The sequence below is a fragment of the Notamacropus eugenii genome, chromosome 5 (assembly GCF_028372415.1).
Source record: "Notamacropus eugenii isolate mMacEug1 chromosome 5, mMacEug1.pri_v2, whole genome shotgun sequence".
Taxonomy (NCBI): Eukaryota; Metazoa; Chordata; class Mammalia; order Diprotodontia; family Macropodidae; genus Notamacropus; species Notamacropus eugenii.
The window spans coordinates 268,031,692-268,050,101 of record NC_092876.1 but is presented as its reverse complement, the minus strand read 5'-3'; the positions used below and the strand labels follow the sequence as shown (position 1 = coordinate 268,050,101).

Genomic DNA, 18,410 nt, shown 5'->3' with positions numbered 1-18,410 from the left:
AGGTACATAGATAGATGGATCATACATATATATGTACATACATATATACATATTTGTGTCTAATGATAGTCTTCTCTAGATTGGGGTGAGAAGGGAGGTAGGAAAAAAATAAAAGTGCACAGCAGAGAACAAAAGAAAACTTGGAAGTACAAAAAAGTAGGGTAACTGAAAATGATGTGTAGTATTTATTAGTTTTTTTTCAAAAAAGTAAACTGTGAAATGGAAATTCATGGTTTTATAATTGAATCCTCCTTTTACATTGTGCTGTGTATGTGGAAATGTTTAGTTTTTTGTCTTTTTATATTTAAGTTCAGAATAGGTAAAAAAAATGTTTAAGGCAAAAAGTCAGTTCTTGCTCTTAAAGACCTCATATCTAATGAAGAAGACACCATACAAACAAGCTATATACAGGATTCAGAAGGCACTAGAATCAAAAGGGGTTGGGAAATGCTTATTTTTTTTACATGTAAAATATGTTTCCAAATTAGCCATATTGCAAAAAAAAAAAAAAATGAAAATTAAAGCACAAAAGTATGCTTCAGTCTGCACTCAGATTTCATCAGTTCTCTCTCTGGAGGTGGTTAGCATTTTCATCATGAGTCGTTTGGAATTGCCTTGGATATCATATTGATTAGACTGATTGATTAGAATAGCTAAGTCTTTTACAGTCAATTGTCTTTACAATATTGCTGCTGCTGTGTACAATGTTCTCATGGTTCTGCTCACTTCACTTTGCATCAGTTCATGTAAGTCTTCCCAGGTTTTTCTGAAACCATCACACTTATCATCAGTATTCCATCACAATCATACACCACTTCAGCCATTCCTCAATTGGCATCCCCTTAACTTCCAATTCTTTGCCACCCCAATACAAGCTTCTACAAATATTTGTTACATGTAAGTCCTTTTCCTTTTATCTCTTAAAGAGATAAAACATTTTTTTCATGTGACTATTGAAAGCTGTGATTTTCTTCTGATAGCTTTCTGTTCATATCCTTTGACCATTTATCAATTGGGAAATGGCTCTTATTTCTATAAATTTGTCTCAGTTCCCAATATATTTGAGAAATTAATGGAAAGGCTTATTGTAAAAGATGGGATTGTATTTGGGACTTAAAGCTGGAAAGTCAATAGGTGGGGTTAAGGAGGGACAGCATTCCAGGCCTGGAGAACAGCCAGAGTTTTCTTTCTGGTTGGCCAGAGCCAAGAGATGGAGCATCTTGTTCATGGAACAGCCAGGACTGGATGGAAGAGGCAAGAAGTAAAGTGTAAGAAGAAGGGTTTTAAATACCAAATAGGATTTTGTATTTGATCCTGGAGGTGACAGGGAGCCACTGGAGTTTATTGAGTAGGGGGGTGACAGGGTTAGACTTGTATATTAGAAAAATCAATGGCTGAATGGAGGATGTATTAGAGTGAGAAGACACTTGAGGCAGACTGACCCACTAGCAAGCTACTGCAGTAGTCCAAGCATGAGGTGATACAGGCCTGCATTAGAGTGGTGGCAGGGTCAGAGGAGAGAAGGAGGTATATATTTGAAAGATTTTGTAAAGGTGAAACCTACAGGTTTTAGCAACAGATTCAAGGGTTGGAGGTGGGGGGAGTGAGGACTTGAGGATAATTCCTAGAATTTAAGCCTGAAGAAGTAAGAGAAAGGTGTTGCCCTCCAAAGTAATAGGGAAGGTTGGAGATAGGGGAGACAGAGTTGGGGGGAGGGGAGGACAGAAGAGTGGGGAGGCAAGGGAAAAGAATGAATTCTGCTTTGGACATGCTTGGTTTAAAATGTCTAGTGGGTATCAAGTTATAGATATCAAAAGGCAATTGAAGACAGAAGACTGGGGGTCAGAAGAGAGGCTAGAGCAGGATAGGTAGATTTGGGAATCTACCTATCAGCAGAGGGTTGGTCATTAAATCCATGGGAGCTGATGAGATCACCAAGTGAAATAATATAAAGAGAAAAGAGAAGAGGACCCAGGACAGAACCCTGAGGGACACATGATTAGAGGCTATGATCTGGATGCGAATCCAGCAAAGGAGACTGAAAAGGAGTAGTCAGAGAGGCTTTTGTTGTTCAGTCATTTTTCAGTCATGTCCAAGTCTTTTGTTACCCCATTTAGGGTTTTCTTGGCAAAGATACTGTGGTTGGTTTACTAAAAGAAGAAAGGTTACTGAGTAATGGAGGTAGTGGAAAAACTTGGAAGAGGCAACAGGAAACAACTGCCTCACTTCAGTCAATGAGCTGAAAAGAAGGACTGAAGGTGAAGGCAGGACTGGAAAAGGTGGCCAGGGAGGTCTGTGTCATCTAAGAAGAGCCAGGTTTCAGTAATAGCTAGTAGACAGTAGTAGATGGAAGGACAGGGGAAAAGATTTAGGATGAAGGGAAATTTGTTGCCTATGGCATTCCAGAGAGCACAGTGATGGGTGGTGTTTGGTTGAAACTTTGGGGTGGGTGGTGTAATAGTAATTTAAATGGAAAGATCTATCTCATTAATTAATAGGCCCATATGATCTGCTTAAATCGCTGGGAAGCCTAAGTCACATGTGGTAGGAGGAGCTGGCTGAAGAGGCGGAACAGGAAGGGTGGAGTGGAACCGGAAGGAAGTGAATGAGGTCAGGTCAGAGGGGACAGAATGCAGGCCAACTGACACACTGTGACAGTTGATAGTGAGAAGGCCCTAGCTGACAGAGGGGAGGTTTGAGAATGGCTTTGCCTTCTGCTCTTCTTTGTCACCGTGATGGATTTTGCTTCCTGATTCTGAGATTTGGTTTTCTGGTGTTTAAATGTTTTTCTTCTTCCTTCTGCATAGAGAATCTTTTATATTTTGTGATCGATTGAGAACTCCGCTGGCTTATTCATAGTCACCACAACAGCTGTGAATATTGCCTTGGTGATACAGTCGAGTTGAGGGGAATGGAAATAAGAAATAAGGTACTAAGAGGTGGGGGAGATGGGATTTGGATGATTATCTACAGTAGTTCAGAAACAGTGAGATGTGAAAGGGCATAACAAAAGGTATGAGAATATTCATCATTGAATGGAGGGCCTTGTTCTCTTCCCAGCTCAACTTGGATAATTTTCTAGAGGCAAATACAGTATGAGATGGGCAGCCTTGCTTCACTACGCCTCATCCCTCTGATGGGTGGAGACTAGAGAGGAAAAGGACTCAGCAAGAGAAAGAAATCCCATTCCCCACTTTCCTGTTCCGCTTCCTCTTCCCTCAAAGTAGAGGCACAGAAGGAAAAGGGAGGCCTAAGGTCAAAGGATGCTTGTTCCTCTTTGTACTGGTGGTTCTCCACATCCCAGTTGGGAGATTGGAATGGTGGCAGAAGGTGGGAGTTGTTTCGTGCTGGCATGGATGGAAGTTGTTGCTCTGGGGCAAATGCAAGACAACCAGCCTGACCCATTACCCTCTTCCCTCAGGACAAGCTGTGCCCACCAGGAGACAGAAGTCAACCAGGCAAGGTCAGAGGAACATTTGTATTTTGTAGTTTTAGAGCTTAAAGGGACCAGAAAAGTCATCTAGTCCAACTCTCATTTTATAAATGAGTAAATTGGGCCCCAAAGTTCATGGAACATTCTGAATGGAAACAAACACTGCACTTGCTCATATGAGTTACTTACTAATTCACTGTTGTACACCTCAAGTAATTCTCCAGACACCACAATTTTGTACATCCTAAAGGCATACCATCTTCACACTGGTGGAAGCTCTTCCTGTGATTGACTGGGTTGGGGAGTGGGGGAATGGGCAGGAAGATCATGGTTAGAAAATATCCTTCCATGAGGAAATGCACAAAGGACCAGTTTGCTTGAGCTAATTTATGTAAACTCTCTTTTGTGTAATTTATCCACTAAAGGATTCCCAACAAACTGTCTTTATTTCTTTAAATTTCCATCGGTGTATGTCCCTTCCGAGTTCCAGTAACTGGATGTAGCTATAGTCTTTTAAGTCAGTCTGTTACAGTGATTTTTCAAGGTCATGAGGCAGCCACATGGAAGTGTACTCAGCTCTGCCTGGTAGGTGACCAAGGCTTCAGAAGGAAACATGAGGGCTGGAATTAGTCAGGCAATGGGTCTAAAAATATTCAGATGTATTGTTTATTGGGGGGGGGGATTTCTTTACAACATCCTCTTCTGTTAAATGGTAGAAGCAAAATCTGATTGACAGGAAATTTAAGGTGTGAAGGGACCCAAGAGATCTTCTATTCCAGCCCTCTCATTTTACAGATAAGAAAACAGGCCCAGCAAGATCAAATGACTTATTCAGTGTCTCATGGGGGAAGAAGGAGAGAGGGTATGGTTTGGGTTTGGTGGTGTTGGGTGGGGGGTTTTCTTGTTTTTTTTTTCTTAAGCAGCACTGGCATGCAGGCCTCCTGGGTCTATCTATTGTCTTGTTCTACCATACTTCATGATTTGTACAGCTAAGATGTCAAAGTCCAGTCAGTAAAATTTCCAAATGCCAAAGCAGGAACCAGATTAAAATGTAATTGGGAAATGTTTAGCAAAATAAAGTACCACATAGATAATGCTAATTTGTGATTTTCTAAATCAACATGCGCCCTGCAGGGATCTGTTTCTATTTGACATCACTGTTCTACAGAATGTTAGGCTGCCAGACTCCTTGAGTGCAGGCACCATTTTGTTTTTATCTTTGTAACCTCCTAAAGCAGGATGGTGGTACATAGAGAACTGGCCTCAGAGCTGGGAATAACTGAGTTTAAGTCCTACCTCTGACCCACACTGGCTATATTACCCTAGACAATTATTTAACCTCTTTGTTAAAAGATGCTTTGTTAGAAAGATGCCCTAGGCATGAAACCTAAGCCTATAAGGTATTACAGAAGTAAAGACCTGCACTGGCACAGGGAGTTTCCTCATCTGTATGTTCCCAATATCAATAAAATCAAAGGACCAGCTCTAATCTCTTTGCAGCTCCAGTGCCTTGCACATAGAAGTCACTTAGTAAATGCCTGTTAGATTGAATTGGAACTGCGGTAACTACCTAACACTTGATAGGTTTACATGTCCTGAAATTCACAGCTGCATCCAATGAGCACCAATGCAGCATTCCTTGACCTATCCAAGTCCCTTCTAACATAATCACACCAGCCCTCCCATTTTATATGAAGGAACTGAAACTGAGGGAGAGTGTCAACACAAAAGTGTTGACAGAACAAGGATTCAAACTCTGGTGATTTCAAGTTCAACCCTTTCTAATCCATTAACATGCCTCAAGAGTCCTGATAACTCAAAGTTCTCCTCAAATTTCTTAAGCAGTATCTCAACATCTCTCATCAGGTACCTAAAAGATCCCCCATGCCAGTTATTCTATATGCCTGTTTCATTGGAGAGATGGATTATAATACTAGTTGACTGCAAAGATGAGAGTTCACATTTGCACAGTGTTATTTCAGTATATGTAAGCAGTTATGTCAATGAAGTTAATTAGAAAACTTCAATTAATAAAGGTTTCACTCAACCCACTGACTAAAATGAAAGATCTAGTGGTCACTGTCAAGGTCCCAGAGAGATCAAGCAAACCATAGATCTACCACATGACTCACAGGATTACAGGAGTGATAGCTTTAGAGCTGAAAAGAACCTTGAAGGTCATGAAGTTGAGGCTGGGAGAGAAGTAACTTGCCCAAGGTCACACAATTGCACTTGCTCATATCAATTAGTGCCTCTCAAAGAGACCTCCAGATACCAGTTTTGTACATCCTACTGGGAAACTATATTTAAACTGGTGGAAACACTTCCTACAGCTCAGCAAGGGAAAAAAATATTTAGGAGCCAGGGATACACAAAATTTGCAATTAGGTCTTCCTGACTCCAAGTCCAACACTACCCACTGTACCACCTAATCAGTTCTTCAGGTGCACTAATCATTGGAGTGGTATAAGAGGAGGGGACTACAAGGAAGGCTCTACAGAAATGGGTAGATGGGTAGTGCCACTGATATTTCAGTGAGGATGGGAATCCAACATAGTTCAGATATTCAACCATCCCTTCACTATGCTCTTCAACAGGCCCAGGTATCTATGCACTTTGCGGGCAAGACAAATATATAAACCAACCATTTGAAAGTAAATGTATTCGAGGGACTATATTACACGAATGTAAACAAGAGACCTTTATTTTGGATCTTATCACCAATAAATGGTTACCACAGTTTAGAATGTAAACCATATCTTATAAGTTGCTCAGAAAACTAAATGGGGAAGAAAAGATGATGGGGATATTAGGGAATATTAGAGAATGAGAAAAGATCAGAGTAAGGAATCTGAGAAGAAAGGTTGTCATTTTGAGACTATTAGAGGAGCCAAAGGATGGAAAAGTAGAGTGAAACCAAAAAAGCAGAAGTGAAGATGTAGAGTGAAACAAAAACAAGTCAAAATGACTAATTCATAATAACTCACTTTTGTTTGAAATTGTTTGAATACTGAATGTCTAGCTTAGAAGCCATTCAGCTATTTTGCCTAATAAATAAGACAGAAATCTAGGGAATGAAAAATAAGTGAGGTAGCCTAACCAAATAATTACCTGATAATTTCAATTTATTTAGCCAGAAAAGTTGGTGGTGGCTCAAGTAGCACAATTAGGGGGAAAAGTACCAGCAGCTCTGTCTTTCATCTTCCCCTCCCCAACCTATACTCAAGTTGCCAATACTATGTAAAGTGGTTAATGGATTCAAGAGATTAAAGGCTATAGGAACTGGGCACCTGAACTCCTATAAACCCTTTCTCCCAAGTACTACAATTCACATCATACACCTCCAGCCCCCACCCTCCTGGAGGATTCATTTGAGAAACTATCCACCCAGCTTTCTGGAACAAATCAAAGATGTATGCCTGACTTCTAAAACACAACTCTTACAAACTGGCATCTAGGTGCTATGAACTTTTGCCAACCGTGCTCTAGATTTGTCCAATCTTGGAAACAAGAGTCCAGTGTCTGGTCCTAGTCTTCTCCCTTCAAAGGGACAAGGTTGCCCATAGTATCGAGGAAGGAAGCAGATGTCCCGAAGGCCCCTCTCAGTTTCAGAGATACCTAGCCTGGAAAGAAGTTTGTCAGCTAGTGCTGGGGTAGCTGGTTGAAGCAATATCCCAAAGACTCGAAGGCACTCCAGTGTTACATGTAATACTGTGTCTAACCACTGAGCATCAGCCAAGTTCGCCCTGTTAAGCTTCCAAGGTGCATTCCGCTGGACAAAGCTATTGGTCTGCCGGACACAAGTGGACACTGCTTCCAAGGCCTTGTAGATTTGAAAATTATCGTAGTAGTTCTCTACCTGTAGGGGCAAAGCTGAAACTGACCTCACCAAAGCATAGTCCTCCGGTTGGGCCTTTGCTGGAGCTACCATTACATCCTCCAAAGAAGGGAAACAGGAGGTGCAGAATTCCGGGAAGATCCCAGTAGGATTCAGGCTAGGGGCGGTACATCGATTCAGGAGCCCCCCCAATGCATCTGCCAGCTCAGCATCAAGTAACTTGACTACTTTCTTTTCATAGTAATCACAATCCCAGTTAGGGACACCTTGCCTTAGAAGGAAGTAACGAAATCCATCTACAGTAAACCTATCCATACAAGTCCAAGGGTCAACCACATTGCCCAGGCTCTTGGACATCTTCTGGCCCTGTACTGTCCAGTGGGAGTGGACATATATGCGATGAGGAGGGGTCATCCCAGCTCCCAGGAGCAAAGCAGGCCAATAAATGGCATGAAACTTGAGAATGTCTTTGCCTATGATGTGGTGGCTAGTAGGCCACCAGATCTTCTGTTCTGAGTCGGGGTAACCTATGACAGTGAGGTAGCTGACCAGGGCATCCACCCATACGTAGATGGTCTGAGTTGGGTCACCAGGTACGGGGAGGCCCCAGTGCAAATGGGTATTCGCCCTAGACACTGAGAGGTCTGGCAGGTCGTCCTCCAGCCACTGGAGGACAAGGTGACGGAAAGGCTCGGGAGTGATGGCCTGGGGGTCATCGTGGAGCCACTGCCTGAGAGGCTCTCGAAACTGGGCGAGCCTGAAGATGTAGTTTTCCTCTTTCATCCAACAGACTGGATGCCCGCTCTCCAGGGCCACGGGGCTACTTCCTCCGTCGGGGCCCGGGCGCCAGGTGACTTTGGTCTCGGGCAGGAAGCACTCTTCGGAGGCGCAGTACCAGCCCTCGTAGAGCCCCTTGCGGAGCAGCCCCCGGGCGCGCAGGACCCCCCAGAAGTGGTGCACGGCGCGCTGATGCCGGGCCTCCGTGGTGCGGAGGAAGTCGTTAGCCGAGACGCCGGCCTCCTGGAAGAGCGCCCGGAACTGGGCGGACACCCGGTCGCAGAGCTCCGACGGGGTCAAGCCCGCCGCGGCGGCCGCCTGCTGGATCTTCAGCCCGTGCTCGTCGGTGCCCGTGGAGAAGCGGACGAGGGGGGCGGCGGGGCCCGCACCCGGCGACGGCGCGGTCCGGAGGCGGCGGTGGCGGACCAGCGCATCGGCCAGCACCGCCGAGTACAGGTGTCCGATGTGCGGCGCCGCGTTCACGTAGAAGATGGGGGTCGTGAAGCAGGCACGGCCGTCCTGGGCACGCGGGGGCCCGCAGCGCCCTTCGCCATCCTCGCCGCCGCCGCTGCCCCAGCCGCGGCTCCCCAAGGCAGAGGCCCGATGATGGGGCCCCCGCAGGACTGAGTGCCCGAGTCCCCGAAGCGCGGCCCGAAACATGGGCAGAGACACTCGTGCGTCCGCAAAACAAGCCAGAGCCGACACCGGTACGAAGCGAAAGGAGTGAGAAGGCGGCGCATGCGCCCACTCCGCCCATCCCGGGCCCGCCAATAGCGGAGCAGCGAGAGCCCAGCGCGCGAACACGGCGACGTCGCCCCGCCCCTGCCGGAAGAGCCGTCCAGAAGCTGCAGCCCTGCTAAGCCGAGGGCATGCCGCGGGATTGGATCGCGGCCGCGTCCAGGGCGGGCGCCGGGGCCGCAGTCACCCTCACCGAGCGGGGCCTGGAGTCGCGGGCGCTGGCTCCGCCGGGACATGGGAGCCGAGGCTTCCAGCCGCCAGGGCGCTCTGCGTCCCCTCCGGCAGACGAGGTGAAGGGAAGTCCGGGGAAAGACGCGTGGGTGAGAGGTGGAGGCGTCCCGCGATCCACGGCCGCCGTGGGCCCGGCGCACTGCGCACACCCCGCTTTACGGACGGAGGAAGCGAGGCGCGGCGACCCCGTGGAGGTCGTGCCCATTTTGTAGAGGAGGAAGCCGAGGCCCGGAGCCCCCCGCTAGCTGGCGTCTAAAGCGGGATTGCTTGAACGCCAGAGGGTGCCGGTGTGGACTCAGTTATCTGTTTATTTATCTCACAGGAGATAGGCCTTTGTGTCAGGAATGCTTGTTGTTTTCATGAACTGGACGAACATCGACACTTTTCTTGTACGTAAAAAGGGCTTCGTGTCAATCACAGCCAATATTTATATAGCACTTTACAAGCAACTCCACATATTTTATTGGTTTATCGATTGATTGATTATCTCCCGGGAGCGGCTCAGGCGAAGTGGGCCGAGCCCTGGGCCTGGAGTCGGGAGCGTCCGCCTCAGACCCTAGCAAATGACTGAACCCCAGTTTGTGTCGGATCCCCCCTCTGTGCACCCTTCCCGGGTTGTGGTCAGGGTCCGTGCGGTAGTGGTGCCAAGCTGGCACCTGCGCTGTGTAAATGGGAAGAGAAAGCTGGCACCGAGGGGTGGAGGGACTTGCCCAGGGCCGAACAGCTGGACGCCAGAGGTACCGTTTTCACTCGGGTGTTCCTGACTCCAGCTCCACCCCTCTGTCCACCCACATGCCTCAAGCTCTGAATCTTCAGCTTGGGGGTTTTGGTTTTTATTTTTCAGATTTTAAATTCAAATCTGACATGGTGCTTCGAATACCCTCCTGTTCTGTGTTCCCTTCTGAACTTCTGATTTTTTTTTTAATGATTTATCTCTGTGTAATGGCAATCAAATTCGCATCTTGCTGTTTTTGTTTTACTGACTGAACCGTGTGATTGGGGAGGATGGCCCTGCCCGTGGTGGGAAGCTGGATTAGGGGTGTTGTTTTGTAGGAGGGTCTAAAGTACGGTTTGTTTTGTGTTTTCTGTTAAGGCCCTGGGTGGTTATGCCCTTTGCCTCTCAAATATGTGTATGTACTCTGAGGGTGAGGTTGTACTTGGCAGACTTACTGACTGAAAGTGTTTCCTTGGCCAGAGAGAGTCAGGGAAGCAATTAAGGAACTCCCTCCCCCCCCCCCCCAAGAAGTTGATACAAGTACGTGTATGTAATGGTCAGATATGTGTATGTATGTAATGGTCACTGTTGATTTGTTTTTGATTTGTCTGAAATTTTTTATTTTCTCTGATACCTGTGCGTGATTAAAGTGATTGTTAACCCCTTGAAAGTTGCTTTCCTTTTATAAATGCAGATCTAAGAACCTGTTGTAGTAGCCCCCTCCCACCCCCGCTGTGTATGTTGGGGTGCTTACTGATACACTCTGTTCTTTTGTTTTCCCCCCTTTTTAAAGCAGCATTCACTAATAATCCTTTATTCCCCCTAATACAGCTTCTTTATTACAACAATCAAGAGTGTCAGTCCAAAATATATATCTACTGATCAACTTAATAAACTGCTCATCAAGCTGCATCGTGGTACTGAAGTACTGACTTATAATAGCTTACATTTAAATATCACTTTAAGATTTACAAAGTGCTTTTCAGTGGGGAAAATAACGTTATTATTCTCCGTCTGAATGTAACCCAAGTTCCAAACCCAGCTCAGGAGACCACCTCTCCTCTCCTATTCTGGACAGCTCTGCCCAGTCCCTCACATAGGCAGGTACAGGGCATTGATCTCCACCAGTGAGGAGACACAGTCCCTTACCAATGGGTTCTGGGATTCAAGTTATGCACATTAAGTGAGAAAAGATGGAGCCTGAGACAAGTAAAGTGATTTCCCTATGGTCACAACTAAAAAGCACTATGACGCCAAAACTCCTGGCCCCAAATTCCAGGCTATTTTTTTTTTTTACACCACACTATCTGATTAAAATAGAATTTTCATACATTATTAAATTTCATGTATAGTTCCTTAAATAATTTCTGAAAATTGAAACAGGAAGAGTTTTGTTCAAGTATTTAATACAACTCTCAAAGGCCAGAGTAATATTCATTTTTACCTCTAGAGAGCACTGCTAGTTATTAGTGATGGAACAAACATCCAGAGAGTCACAGAATTTCATTTGGAAGGGGTCTAACAGCCTATCCAATCCAGTCAATACTTAAGAATTCCTCAACAGTACCACCCACAAGGGGTCATTAGGCCTCTATTTGAAAACCTCTATTTGGAGGGAACTCACTACCTCAATTAAAGCAAATTTAGTCTAAATTGAAATTAAAGATCCTATCCTTTCACCATCCAGTTCAAGTCTAACCTATTTAGTGAGATCATCTCTCACTCCACCAGCCACAATGATCCCTTTTACTGACTAGTGCATGTCTATGCCATCTATTTAGCAGTTATCTAGCACCTGTAGTTATTTTTCTTTATTTAATAGTTCCTGTATCACCAAATTAACTATACAGGCCTCTAGGGTAGGAACTAAGTCTTTGACAATTCAACAAATACACATTAAGTATCAAACTTGTTGACTTCCCTAAGTTCACAGAGAATTTTCAATATTGAATTTTACAGTTCAGTGAAAAGGACCTCATAAATCAACCTTTTCATTTTATACTTTAGGAAACAAGCTCAGAGGTGTCAAGTAACTTGCCCAGAGTCACAGGACTAGTATACTGGTAGAACCAGCACTAAAAATGATGTCTTCTTGTTGACGTTTTATCTTGAAATTAGTGAATATTTTACCTATCCTGACTAAGACTTTAAAGGAGAGGCAGCATGATATAGCAAAGTGATTTCCCAGCTTTTTTGAATAAAAGAACTTTTTAACATCAGGGTTTTTTGTTTTTTAATGTGGTTACTTCCATCATTATAGCTATTGTCATATTAATATCTGTGTATTGAGAAAATACAGGATGACAAAAATTGTCATTGATTCTATAATGGCTTAGTAGAGGGCTAGACTTTGAGTTAGAAAGACCTGAATTCAAATCCTCCCCCACATATTAGTTCTGTGATTTTGGGAAAATCATTTCTCAACCTCAGTTTCCTCACCTCTAAAATAGAGATAATTGGATCTGTAGCACCTCCCATACCATGCTGTTGTGGGTTTAAAATAAGATAATGCATACAAAGCAAGACAGTAAAATACTAAACTGGATGTCCTAGAAGTCTTAATGTAATTTCAAGCTATTAAAAGTTTTTAAAATGCACTAAAACTTTTGGGATATCCTCTATCAGCATCTACTACTAAAAACAGTAGTATCTGCATATTTTGAAAAGTAGTAATACACATATTGCGAGTTTTAATCACTCTAGAAAAAATATATTTGCTTATTTAAAAAAATAAAACAATTTTTTAGAGCTAATTAAACATTAGTAAGAGAGTATACCTATAGATTTGTAGATTCCTCAGAAATAACTCTTCAACCTCCCAGACATCTACATGTTCAGAACCAGGGGTACAGTAGAAAGACAATTGAATCTGAAGTCAGAGGACCTGGGTTGAAATCCCAGTTCTGCTACTTTCTTCCTGCATGACATAGGTTGAATCATTTAATTTCTCTGCTCTCCAGTTTTCTCACCTCCAAAATGAAGAGATTGGACTGGATTTTCTTTAAGTGAGGTTCCTTTCTAGCTCTGGTAGTAACATTCCTTTATTACTGTAATAATAAATGACACATAGAAAACCTTAAAATTTGCAAAGTGCTTCACATATATTATCTCACAACAACTCTGTGACATAGGTTTTATTGTTATGGCCATTTTACAGATGAGAAAACCAAGTCTCAGGACAGTTAAGTGACTCCCCCATAATCACATAAGTAAATGTGAGAGGCAGAATTCAAATCCAGGTTGAGAGATTCTATTGATGCTGTTTCTATTTTAAAACTCTATCTTTTTCCATAACCTCTCTCAGCCTAGAATCATCTCTCATAATAAAAACAATTAAGCAAAACAAACTGGCAAATTAGCTGTGTCTGAGAGTTATGTTATACCCCGACTCCCCGAACTCCCAGCTCACACCAATCCGCTGTCTACTGAGAGGACCAAAATGTGTTTCATCATCAGTTATCTGGAACTGATTAGACATTTTATGTAGTCTGAATTCTGGTGTCTTATAATGTTTTTTAAATTTATATTACTATACCCACTGTGTTCATTTTTCTGTTTCTGATTTCTTCTGGTTCTAGTACAAGTTCCTGGTTCTCAAAATTTCTTATATTCATCGTTTTGTACACCTTGTTCAGTTTTTCTCCAATTGATGGTCACCCACTTTGTCTCCTATTTGTTGTTATCACAAAGAGTCCTGCTATGAAATTTTTGGCACCTCTGAAAGCCAAATCCCCAGGAGTGAGATTGCTAGGTTAAAGCATATAAACAGCCCAACTACTTCCTGTTGACTTCCAGAACAAACTGGACCAATCCTTAGCTCTTTCAGCAGGGTATGATGTACATGAGCCTCTTAACACTGACTGTATGCTATTTTTGACAGGTGGGAGGTAAAAACCCAAGATTGATTCAACTCTTGTTTCTCCTATGTCCTTTTAATTCCTCATCAATCCACTCTACCACCCATCCCCTTTAAAGAGATTAAAAATAAAGGGCTTATTCAGAAAGACAGTAACATCCTAACTTTTTCTGTGATTCTTACCTTGAGATCCAGGGATCAGAAGAATCCAAGATCCCATGACAGAAATATCAGTGATAATCACACTGTTACCACATTTTACTAGCTCACAAAATAAACAATCCCTTGCATTTCATTTGTTTCAAATTACTTAACTCAAATGGTACCTGCTACCGAGAAGTATACAAGTGCTCAAGTATTAGACGTATATTCCTATACTTGAACAACCTGTAGTCTTATTGGGGAAACAAAAGACAAACACATGAAAAACTCAATGCTTCAAGACTTCAGGGATCTGTGGGTACTATCTCCATGCACAAAGACAAATCATATAGTCCCTCTGTGCTTTAGTAGATGATCTCCATGAGTTGCTGTGGCCAAAATATTAAACACTTTGGAACCTAACCTGTCAATTAGATAACAGCATTTTAAATGTCATTTTTAGTTGAACAATAGATGAAATGCCACAAGATTGCACAGGAGTAATTATATTCAAATGAATTGCCAGAGAATTGTCACCACTATGTGGCTATAACTCAAACTATCTTGTCGTCCTAGGGGCAACCCTCCTGTGGCGAGAATTCAGTCTTACTCACCACTGTAGCTCCAGAGCCTTTAATAATGTGATTCTCCTTCACACAAAACCAGTCAATCAGTAAGCATTTATTAAGTACTTATGTGCCAGGCCCTGTGCTAAGCACTAGAGATACACAAGGAGTACCTGTCCTCAAGGAATTCACAATCTAAGGGGGGAAACAACAAGGAAACAAAATGTACAAACAAACTACAGGATAAATAAATAACAAACAGAGGTAAGGTACTAGAATTAAGAAGGGTTGAGAATGGCTGTTGGGGATTTTGGTTAGGATTTGAAGGAAGCCAGAGAAGCTTCAGTCGTGAAATCAGTCACCATGACACCATCTTCTCTTAAACATAAAACATACTTAATGTTATGATAAAAGGAAGAACAATCGTCTCAAAGTTCTCGGTTTCGGGCAAGTACAATAATCAAAGCATTACAATCCAACCATAAATCTGGGGGCACTCTCCCATTATTGCACACAATGTCCCTGGAGAAAGTGGGCATACACTTAGAGACACCTAGCAAGGAGGCACATGAGTAGAGAAATTCATATTTCTCCAGTAGTAGCTGGTGGTACAGTGGTTAGAGAACTGGGCCTGGAGTCAGAAAAAGAAGTTCAAATCCCATCTTGGAGATTTACCAACTATGTGACCCTAGACAAGTCACTTAACCTGTTTTCCTCTGTTTTCTCATTTGTAAAATTGGGATAATATGCGTGCCACAATGCTTGGCACATAGAAGGTACTAAGTAAAAATGCTTATTACCTTCTCCTTGGGCTCTGACCAGCTCACAACTTTAAATAGTCAGCCTTATAGTTTTGGTCCCCTCAGGAATTATCTACATCAAGTGAAACCCCTCCTCTGCTATCTATTTCCATTCCGGTCCTTCTTTACCAGCTTCCTGTAAGGCAAGTCTTCTTCTCCTGCTAATGAAAAAGTGACAAGCTCTTTTAACTGACAATCACGCTTAACAAGGCACTTTGCAAGTGATATATCATTGTATTAATAAACCATTACTTCAATCCAGAGAACTGGAAAGCTCCTCAGATTGGTGTTTTGGCAATAGAAACAACTCAGCCCCCTCTTCCCTCAATAAAAGTCTGCCTAGTCCAATCACTTTCAAATCTCTTCTTACAGCCAAAAAGCTTCACAGTGTCTTTTCCCTTCTATTACCACTTCTCCCAGCTAGAGAAGTCAATAAAGAATCAGCTAGGACCTTTGAAGGGTTTCCCCTTTCTCAAACAGCAGGTGGCACTGGAGAGCAAAATCTCAAACTGCCAGAGTTCTGCCTCATGCCTTGGAGTGCCCCTGCTTTTTCTTCAGTCTTCTGTCATTGCTTTCCTCCAGTCCACACAATGTATCCTTGACACAACAGCTGGGACCTTCTGGTCGGCTCACTCTCCTCCTGGCTTAACTACATCCTTGGTTTCTTTACTGCTAGCATTTCCTCGAATTACAGCCTCCTGGTGGTCAGTGACTCGCCTTTCTATTAGTTACAAAACTGACAGTCCTTATTTAATCTTCTCATAGTCTCCAAATAGTTATTTGATTTACCACTTTGTGAGTTATAGTCTTCAAAACTCTAAAAAACTGCTCACATTATTATCTGGGAGATCACAATGCCTTGAAGCCTCAATCATTTCTCTGCCCTCCAACAATTCCTCTCAATCTTTTCATCTGGGTAGGGGACAGTTGTCAATCCAGTCCTGTCAGTCAGTGTCTCCACATTTTATCTGACAATTTTCATCACACATGGGTTTTATTCATTTTTCATACACAAAAGCTCTTTTGTCCCTTTTAAGGGACACGTATAAAAGAGATATTACCTTACAAAATGATGAAAAAGCTGGTTTTGAAGTGGTCATTAGCCCAAACACCCACAGCCAGAAAGTGACACCACTGGATTCAAACTCATCTTTTTTTTTGGAGGGGGGAAGGCAAGGCAATTGGGGTTAAGTGACTTGCCCGAGGTCACACAGCTAGTAAGTGTCGAGTGTCTGAGGCAAGATTTGAACTCAGGTCCTCCTAACTCTAGAGCTGGTGCTCTATTCACTGAGCCACCTAATTGCCCCTCAGGTCTCTTTTAAGTATAATGGGTTTTTTGGGTTTTTTCTTTAGGACTTTTTATTTACTGGACCTGGCTCAATGCTCTTTCCAACACACCAACCTGACTCATCTATACGTACCCTAAAAGCTTACTTGACTGAAACCACATTTTCCTGCTACTTTCTGGCCATTTCCACACAATTCTGCTTTACGCTCTGACCATCCTCCTTAACCACTTACTACTAGAACCTTGGAACCTGCCCCAGGATGCCAGACTTTTCTCCAGTGCCTCAACTAGTAATGAGATATTAGGACCGTGTGTAGTCCAAAAGCAGATCTCCCAGTTATTTCCAAACCATGCCCAATATGTGCCTATCCCTTCCTAACTCTTCTTTATGCATTGTCTTCCCCCATTAGAATATAAGCTCCTTGAGGGCAGGAAGTGTATTGCCTACATCTATTTTTTATTTTTATTGCTTAGCACAGTGCTGTCAGTCAGTCAGTAAATAGTGTTAGGCATAAAGTAAGCCATTAACAAAGTTTTTACCATCATTCTTTAAACCAAGTGGTCAGAGTTAAATGCTTCAAATAGATACTCTGCCACAGGAATGGCCTGTGTTCAAAAATACTGCAATCAACACGATGCATAACAATTTGACATGGTCTAGAGTTGGGATCTTAGAAATCATCTAGTTCAACCCCATTGTACAAATGAAGAAACTGAGGCCCTGGAAAGGGGAAATGACTTTGTCCAAGGTAACATGGGCAATACGTGTCAGAGCCAGAATTTAAACTCAGCTCCTCCAATTCCAAATCAGTCATTCAGTCTATAAACATTTACTAAGTGCCAACTATATGCCAGGTGGTATGCTAAGAGCTAGGGATACAAATACTAAAAAAAAAGACAGTCCCTGGCCACAAAGAGATTACAATATAATGGGAGAAAACACACAGGTGGAAGCTGAAAAGCAAAGAGGGGAAGAAGGTACTCAGTGCACAACAAGCATGATGAAGTCCAGAATGTGACCTCATGGGAAATGCAGAAATGGCTGACCTGGGTCCCTTACCTTAAAAGGAGGTTTGACAGAACATGGCCATTCTCCAATCAGAGGGGAAGAAAGCACTGATAAAGTATGAGTATTAAGGCTTATTGGAACCCACAGGATGATGAGATTTCCCAGTGATGAAGTTCCAGGGGACATGACAGAGAAGCCCAAAGAACCCAAAGGAGTGCAGACGGTTAGGAAATGCAGAAATTCAGGGCTCCTTCCATTACGTGTTTCAGACATGTATGCTTTGCTAAGTTATTCTCTAAAAACTGAAACTTGATTATAACTGTTAAACATAGCTAATTAGAATAATGTAGGTGTAATTATAATCAGGTGAGACCTATCAAATTCAGAATCTGACAATGTGATCTTACCAGCTATGTGACCCTGGATAAATCATTCAAACTCCATTTGCACTACTTATGTCACAGGGTTATTTTAAGAAAAGGGCTTGTAAACCTTAAATGCTCTATTGATGTATGTTCTTATTGTTATTTAAAATATTTTTCTACTAAAATTTTCCTTTCATTCCCCTATATAAAAATATATCCATCCTCTCTATTCCAGATAATAAAATGAAATCAACAGTCATTACTACTGATCTAACACAAACTGTGTCTGGCCAAAGTTCAATATCTGGCTGTAATATTGTCAGTGTTCATTAACACTGGTACTTCTGGTGCTGTAACAATATTGTGATTGATTAGTAAGTATTATAAGGTTTCTGGCAATACAGAAGTAGCGTATTTTGAGGACTTGGGGGCAATGAGGAGGGGAAATCCACAAAACTGTCTTCCTTTGGAATTAAGTTGTTTTAATGTTCACACACTTCCATCATGTTTGAGGTTTTCATCATTCTATTTCTATGCTGTGATAACAGTATAATCTGCCTTTCTAGCAAAAAGGAAATTCATGTGGAAAGAAAACAGGAAACAAATCCTCCAATTTCAAACAGGGACTAAAATATTTTTTCTTTTCTCTCCTT

General features: G+C 42.7%; 1 protein-coding gene across 1 annotated transcript; it reads right to left on the bottom strand.

The window, feature by feature from the left end:
* Positions 1-6,121: 6,121 nt before the first annotated feature.
* Positions 6,122-10,638, bottom strand: MARS2 (methionyl-tRNA synthetase 2, mitochondrial). The gene is given in 2 exon segments (XM_072612799.1): positions 6,122-8,761; positions 8,764-10,638. Coding segments are annotated over 2 exon segments (2,133 nt in total). The 5' UTR covers positions 9,023-10,638; the 3' UTR covers positions 6,122-6,887.
* Between the last annotated feature and the right edge of the window lie 7,772 nt (positions 10,639-18,410).